Genomic DNA, 8,944 nt, shown 5'->3' with positions numbered 1-8,944 from the left:
TCTCTCTTTCTCTCTCTGTGAAAGTATCTGTCACTACAGTATCGAAATGTGATTGTTTCAGTTAGTGGAATAGTTTTATTTTTAAAGTGAAAGTATTTGACATGAGTGTTTTTGTTTCACTTTTGACACGTAATACTTAAATAGTGGAGGAGATATTATGTTGCCGTGTGCTCGAACTCTGCAAGAAGTTAATAATTTTTTTTGACTAAAACACAACTGGAACCCTAAGTAAGGCATGTGTAAAATTTGAATGAAATTGGTTGCGTAGTTCTCGAGTTTTAGGGATTCACACAGACAGACAGACAGACAAACAGACAGACAGACAGACACCCATTCTCACTTTTTTATATATATAGATTTAAACATTCATGAACCTTCAGGCGAAAACCATCTGGACACTATTTATAAAGCATCATCTTGAATAAATGACTTTTAATAAATCGCGACCTAATGCTCTTTGCCTGAAGTTTTGTGAATTTTTTAATATCAATTATTGTTATTAATATGATTTTAATTTAAGGGTGAAATGCTTAGCGGCATTTCGTTCGTCTTCATTTTCTAAGTTCAAACTTCGCCGAGGTCGACTTTCGAGAGCGACAAGTATCAGTTGAACACTGTGGTCGATGTAATCGATTTACGCCCTTCCTCGAAATTGCTGGCCTTGTGCCAAAATTTGAAATCAATATGAATTTAGATTACGGAAATTTTCAAAGTAGAATAACCTATGTATCAATATTTTGTACAGTGCGAGTATTAATAAGCATCTTGTGTATGTATGATTGTTCAGTTTTATTTCAAGATTTCTTGCCAACAGAGAAAGAGCCGGTTTCTACCCGAGATCCAAGGCTCCTTCATTGGCATTTCAACATCAACAACAAGGTATTTTTGTTTGTTTGTATGCATCTATGTGCAGATTTGTATGTTTTGCTTTATGTATGCATTCTCATGCATATAGTTGCATATCTAGACATGCTCATATATATCTAAATGATAAACTTCTGGAAAGTTTTACAGATTTTTACAGTTCCACTGATGAATTGGATCTGTAGTCTTCGAATTAGCTTTCTTCTTCCTGGATTTGAGAAGCCTAATTTCTCAAGATTGGCATTTAAGCAGTATGTTACATATTCCAGGGCCCCAATAATTACAGGTATAAACTTGAACTTGTAATCTGGATAAAGTGACTGCAGATTTCTTAATAGTCCAGCGTAGGTATTCTCTTTTTCACTGATCTTCAGCTTTATGTTAACATCTGCTGGGCAGCTAATTTCCACAACTGTACACAGTTTTTCTTATCTATCCCAAATCATGTATGTATGTATGTATGTATGTATGTATGTATGTATGTATGTATGCATGCATGCATGTATGTATGTATGTATGCATGTTTGTATGTATGTATGTATGTATGTATGTATGTATGTACGCATCTATGATTTCTCTTTGAGATTAACTTAAATCCTTCTTGAGAGATCTCATGCTGGTCGCTGATTAAGCGACAAAACCTTTTTAGTTAAGAGAGCTCGAGAACATGAGCATTGCTAGTCTTTTATGCAAGTCTATTGCTATATAATCCAGTTCACTTATAATAATAGGCTCCAATGAAAATCTGTAGTCTGGATAAAAGAGCTGAAAGTGTCTCACTAGAATGTATATATGGATATATGTATAAACAGTTATGTGTGGGGGTGGGTGGGAGTGGGGTGAGCGTACACATATAAAGAAAATTTAAAAGGAATTTGAAATAGATTCGAGGTAGGGCCCTACTGGTCAATTTAGATCACATGATAGTTTTTGTCATGATACTGGTATTACTTCTTTTACTAATAGGTCCTCGTGGTGGAGCAAACAGGATGGTGATGTCACGTACTCGGCATTCTACGGGTGTGATATTTAAGTGACATTAGTTCTTTACATTGGATATTACACATGGCAGAGTAGACAAGATGTTGGTATCAGTTACTCGTTATTCTGAAGGGCGTGATATTTCAGCATCATCTACCACGTGGGGACGTAACCGATTTGATAGAGTCAGGTTACGTATGTGTTTATGTGAGCAACATGAGTAATAGCAAGCTGTGTCCCTACAGTAGGAAGTCAAAGACTTGAAATGACCAATGGAGATCGAAAACACTCCAGTTAGAAGCCATTTTATGTTTCTTCTTAATTTTCTTCTCTCTGCCGCCAAACATCTGATGATGTGGACAGGTTTTATGCCTTCGAAAATTTGAAGAAACGTGGAGCTAAGTCAAACTGTTATTGGATACGTGTCCACTACCAAATGTATTAACGGTTTTCTTTCTTTCGTACTTCCGTTTGCTCACTCTTTTACTTGTTGCAGTCATTGGTCGGCGGCCATGGCATGCAAGGGCATCACCTTGAATGGTTTAGTCGAACAGATCGACCCCAGCACTTGATGAGTCGCTAAGTTACGGGGACGTTAACAAAGCAACACTGGTGGGAAAAGAACAGACACTAACACAAAGACGAACAGACACTAACACAATGACAGACACACACACACACACACACACACGCGCACACACACACACACACACACGAACACACTCGAATACACAGATACACACACATTCAAACGCATAGACTCACACACGCACACATATAGGGCTGGCTTCCCAACAGTTTCCGTTTAGCAAACGGAAACTTCGCTCACACAGTCATGTCTTTATACACCTCTTCTTGTGTTTTGATTAAAATTTTAATCTATTTGTTACCCAGTCGAAAACAGTAATCGTCACAATTTTCTTGGACAGTCACTCAATATTTTAGTATATTTCTTTCCATTTGTTCTTAGTTAATGTGAGAAAGATAATTTGTAATCTTCGTACCGACTTCACTCTCATTCTGTTCAAATATTTGTTTGATTTTTAAGTGTCATTCTTTCAGTCACTTGAAAAACAAAATTGTAGGTGGAGGCATGGCCGTGTGGTTAAAAAACTCGATTTGAAAGCTTCTGGTTTCGGGCTCGGTCCCACTGCGTGTCACTTTGGACAAATGTCTTCTGTGGTCGACTAATACGTTGTGAGTGAATTTGATGGATGGAAACTGCATGGAATTCTGCCGTGTGTGTGTGTGTATCATTGCATGTGTCCCCGTAACTTAGCGGTTCGACAAAAAGACAGATAGCATAAGTGCCGGACTTAAAATACAAGTACTAGGTCGATTTATTCGATTAAACCCCTCTGGGCGGTGCTCCCGCATTGTCGCAATCCAATGATTGAAACAACTATAAGAGAAAATAAAAAGATAAAATTCTTCTGAAACTGGTAAAGTTAGAAGAGAGAGAGATGGAGAGAGAGGGGAGAGGGAGAGAGAGAGGGAAAGGGAGAGGGAGAGAGAGAGAGAGAGAGGGGAGAGAGAGAGAGAATGAATACTTCAAGACACGTCAGGGGAAGGTGGCAATAACCACAGAGCGTTATGCATGGCTTAGTACGCATGAAGGAGTAGACAGAAGGAAATTGAAAAACAAGTTGTTGTGATGCTATCATAACAACTTGATGGCATTAATAATGATGACATCAAGTATTTCATGACAAGATAACAAGAATATACTGAATAAAACCAAGCTAGATTCCAAGCATTGCGAACAGAAGCTAACAGCCAAAGTGCAGCACTATTTTTGCAACCACCTTCCTTCATACTGCACTATTCATTAACACACTAGCAACTGGCTGAATTTTGGCAGAAAGCCAGCAAGTTCAGGGGAGGGGGTGAGTCGATTACATCGCTTCCTAGTGCTTAATTGGTACTTATTTTATCGATACCCGAAAGGATGAAAGGCAAAGTCGACTCCGGTGGCATTTGAACTCAGAACGTAAAGACGGACGAAATGCTGCAAGGCACTTAGCTCAGCGTGCTAACGGTCCTACCAGCTCACCGCCTTAGTGACAAACTAAATTTGGTGTCAAAGTTTGGCACAAGGCCAGCAATTTTGGAGGAGCGGGGTCAAGTCGATTGCATCGACCACCAGCGCTCAACTGGCACTTATTTTATCGATCCCGAAAGGACAAAAGGCAAAGTCGACCTCGGTGGAATTTGAACTCAGAACGTAAAGACGGACGAAATACTGCTATGCATTTAGTCCAGCGTGCTGACGATTTTTCCTGCTCACTGCTTTAGTGATACGCAAATGTTGAGGAGATGGAATGCCATCAATATGTTGTCGGAACAGAAAATTTTGCATACATCTGTTGGCTAAGCATCCAGTGTCATTGAAAATGCAGTTGTTGGTCTCTAAGACAAAGTCCAGATATTTGCTGAAGATGGTCAGGTACTATAGCTCAGCATTTCAGATGACATCTTTTGAAGATAACATCATAAAAGAAGCTGGCTTCGTGCCAAAATTCAATATGGTTCTCTGTAACTACAATGAGGTCGTCATGATACATACATACATACATACATACATACAAAAAGTTCGTTTTCTGTCTTCGTCTTTATGTTTTCGCTTTTCATTGTGTTTAACGTTTTGTGTGATGTCCTGTACCCATATATGCATCTATGTGTACATATAGATGTAGGTATGTACATATACGTATGGATATATGCATATATTTATATATTATTTATGTTATTACATACATACGTGTGTATGCGTGTGTGCGTATGTGTGTGTGTAGTCAGCAGGCTACACACACACACGTACACGCACGTATGTATTATTCATGCATACATGCACACACACAAAGGTACACACACTTATCCATCTACATAAGGATGTATATTGATGAAAGTTATTGAGTTCTCTTTTGTTTAATATTGTAATTCATGCATACATAATTCTGTTTTGATAAACAAGATATTTCCTCGTTCAAGTTCTCATAAGGTAAAGCGTGCTCATTGATGAGTCGTATATATATATATATATATATATATATATATATATATATATATATACGCGCACACACAAACTCACACATTGGCAATACATGGTTTGTCTTGATAACAGTGTTGTTTAGCGAAAGATAATTTTGAACCGAATTCCATACTTCCAGTAAAATGATGCCATCAGCTTAATCATTCTATAGAAACTGACGCCAGTTGATGCTGCTATCAATAAAACATTATTGTAATCAATCCTAGTTTCGTTATTATTGTTATTATTATTATTGTTATCATATTGTTGGCGGTGGTAATGATGATAGCAGTTAATGAGCTCGCTTTCGTTTCTTCTCTTACGTCAAGGAGACAGAGCCAAGTCGGTTAAAATTATTCCTGTCTGTTAAGATCGTTTACTAAACAGTCTAGAATGTTAAAAGCATATGGTTTGTAAAGTTGCACTGTCGTGTAGGCGTAAACACTTTTTAGCGCTCTCAGTAAAGATAACAGCAAGAATTCTACAACAAAGACCATGGTGTCATGTTAAAAATTCAGAATCACTGTTTTCATTACTTATTTTTAGATCTGTTCTGCTAACGAAGACTGGGTTTAGGGATTTCTTGATGCCGCATTCTTGACAATTATAGTGATTAATTTACTCCAGACCATCTTTTACTCGTAACCGTATTGTATAGATTAAAAAACAATTTCGTTTAATGTCAGAAACTGAAGGAGACTTTGCAAATGAGGGATGTTAGATGTTTTAAACAAGCGATACTCTTTCAGAGAAGGAAAAGCGATGAGATAAGTGAATCTTCCCCAGTAGATTATTAATACAGCTTATTTCCGTCTTGCGTCGGCATCCACGAAACTAGTTTGGTAAAATATGATATTGGTTCCTCATACTGGTAAAACATTTATGGCATTCATTTTAAGGTATTGAGTTTACATCTCATTTCTTTTACCTTATGATCTATGAAATATCTAACTGTAATATATAATTCATGTACATATCAAATATGGGGGCCTACAAGTCATGAATGGACTCCGAATGCCATGGACACAGTCTCACTTCTTCTAGTTTAAGCCTTACAAAAAAAAAGTGCTATTAGTCGTATCTCTTACAATAAGAAAAGAAAACCCGAATATGTGACATAGTAGGAAAAAGAAGATAAATAAAGGCTTCAAATTTTGGCACAATTGCAAGAATTTTAGGGGATTAGTTGATTACGTTACTCCCAGTATTCAACTGGTATTTATTTTCTCGAGCCCAAAATGATGAAAGGAAAAGTTAACCGCGGCGGAATACAAACTCAGGACGGAAGAGCAACTTCTAACCAATTACAGAAAATTTACACCGTTGGTGAGGCGCTGAAAGAGTCAACACTGTTGATGAGATGCCAAAAGAATCACGACTTATCACTAAACACTGTTTGAAACTCTCTCAGCTGTCACAAAATGTATTTAATTATCAATGAAGTTAACTCAGCTATAAATATTTTCATATTTACAGTTTAGTATAGTTTGCTCTTGTGAAAAACAGGAACGGTCCATAACTTACAAGTGGACAGTTTGCATCCGAAAACTGAGTCGGCAATCTGGTTTCGATTTTCCGATTGCAGCCATTTCATTTCAATTATGCTATTAATCATGTTGAAAAGGTTTAGACTTCACAACTTTTATTCCTATTTTCTCTAAAGATATTAGGAATGGGACTTAGTCATTTGTTAGTAGACACTTAACACCATGAGAGATGAAATAATTAACATTATTTATCGCACGAATGCCTGTATAAGTTTTGCCTTTCTTTATTTTGTTCAAGTGTCAGAATCGATTGAGTGTCGCACGAAATGCTCTACAGCATTAATTACACGTCTCTACATCTTGCGTTGAAATGTAGCTCAGGTCGACTCGGTTAAAATCAATCTAATCGCTTCTGAGTAATTTTCGGTCTTGTTTTCAAATAGAGAAATCCTTATTCAGTTACGGTGCAGGAATGGCGTGTTCCGAATGAACAAGGTAATGTAATCCGATGGTAGTAAAAATTCCACAAATTAGGTACTCCAAAGTCATTCAGAAGGCCAGGGTCCTTGTGAGCGTTGTTGTTATTTTGTATGTATGTATGTATGTATGTATGTATGTATGTATGTATGTATGTATGTATGTATATATATATATATATATATATATATATATATATATATATATATATGCATGTGTGTATATATATATGATATCTTGTACACAGTATACAGGTATGAGTTACTAATTGCATTGGAGATGTAGTCTAGGCAAGCTTTAATAACACACCTTGTGTCTCCAAGAAATCTCCAGACTACATTTTCCCATTACACACACACACACTTAGTATAGTGCCCAGGGAGATTCAGCCTGATACAGGATATGTCAAGGCTGGCCGTTTGAATTATAAGCACTCCTCATTTTTGCCACCTGAGTGAACTGGAGGAACGTCAAATAAAGCATCTTGCTCAAGGATACAAAGCACCACAAGGAATCGAACTTATGACCTTACAATCATGAGACGAATATCCTAACCACTAAGCCACGCGCCTTCGACTGCACACACACACACGCACACACACACACACACGCACACACACGTACAGGCACACGTGCACACACACACACACACACACACACACACACACACACACACACACACAAGCAGAGGTTGATCCAACTAATTAGATTCTGTACACACTACACCTACAAATGTATGTTATTTGTATCAAACTTATAAATCATTTTACTACATAGATAACTATCAACTCTTGCAAAACATTTCCTAATTATTCCTTATATATATATATATATTTTTTTAATTTTCCAGCCTCAATAATTATGCACAAGCCGAAGGAATCTTGTATTGTAAGAAACATTACCAAGACATTGTCGTCGCCAAGAACACACAGACACCTGTTGTTTAAATGTAGGTTTATTCATCAGCAATAACAACAACAGCTACTACAAAATGGCATGTGACGTAATTATATCAGCTCCATAGTTTTGAACAAGTGCCTTTAACAAGAACTGGAAAGATTTTTTTCTTCTTTTGTTGTTTTTGATTTACATTCATCCTCCTTACTTAAGCTTCTTGTTACAGTCGGCAAAAAAAAAAAAAAATGCTGACTAAGCATCATGCATATTTGGTCAAGCGTCACAAGTTTTAATTAGTTAAAATATAATTTAAGTTTTGAAAAATGCCAAAAATATAATAAAAATAAAAATAAAATAAACTAATGATAAAAATTCATTTTTATTCAACTCGCTTCATCTTTTGATTTCATTTTATTTATTTATTCATATTTATTATTATTATTATTATTATTATTAATACGTTTTCATTATTATTAGAATGGTGGATTACTTAAATCAGTAGGATATTTAAAATACACTGCTGTATTTAGTTATGACCCTTTACATTCGAACCTGTCATGGTCGACTTAGCCTTCTATTCGAAGTACTACTTAATACTTCGATATTATTCGGCTGTTTCTCCTCCGAGTTTCCGATCTTTTGCCTATGTTAGAAATCATTATACTTATTGTTAAGAGGACGGTGGATTGCCAGAATTGTTAGAGTGCCGGGCAAACTTACCTTGCGGTATTTGTTCCAGCTCTTTATCATTGTGAGTTCAAAACCTGCCGAAGCCAACTTTACCTTTATCTCTTCCGAGTCGATACAATCGACTATCCCCGCCACCCATACAATTTCTGACCTTGCGTTCATGTAAGAAATTATCTTTATAGTGAGAGCGGTGAATAGCCGAATCGTTAGAGCATCGAACAAATTGTTTTGCGTTCTGATGTCGACTTTATCTTTCGTTTTATCCGGTGTCGACAAAATAAACTATCTGCCTAGTGTTGGAAGCATTGCAATCCCTCTTCAAAAATGCTTGGCCATGTGCCTACGTTAGAATGATTATTATTATTATTATTTCTCTTTGGAACTAAGGCGGTGAGCTGGCGGAATCGTTAGCACGCTGAACAAGCCGCTTCGCGACATTTCTGCTGATTATACACGTTCTGAGTTCAAATTCCTCTGCGGCCTATTTTATCTTTTATCATTTTGGGATCGATAAAAT

At 36.8% G+C, this 8,944-nt stretch overlaps 1 protein-coding gene across 1 annotated transcript in view; it reads left to right on the top strand.

The window, feature by feature from the left end:
• LOC106869309 (uncharacterized) overlaps window positions 1-8,127 on the top strand; it is a 49,602-nt gene extending 41,475 nt beyond the window's left edge. The window contains exon 3 of the mRNA XM_014914995.2: window positions 7,691-8,127. Coding sequence (XP_014770481.1) covers window positions 7,691-7,787 — 97 coding nt within the window. The 3' untranslated portion in view covers window positions 7,788-8,127. The remainder of the gene's footprint in view (window positions 1-7,690) is intronic.
• The last annotated feature ends 817 nt before the right edge of the window (window positions 8,128-8,944 follow it).

The sequence above is a fragment of the Octopus bimaculoides genome, chromosome 1 (assembly GCF_001194135.2).
Source record: "Octopus bimaculoides isolate UCB-OBI-ISO-001 chromosome 1, ASM119413v2, whole genome shotgun sequence".
NCBI lineage: Eukaryota > Metazoa > Mollusca > Cephalopoda > Octopoda > Octopodidae > Octopus > Octopus bimaculoides.
The sequence above is the reverse complement of the archived record's forward strand: the minus strand, read 5'-3'. Positions and strand labels throughout refer to the sequence as shown.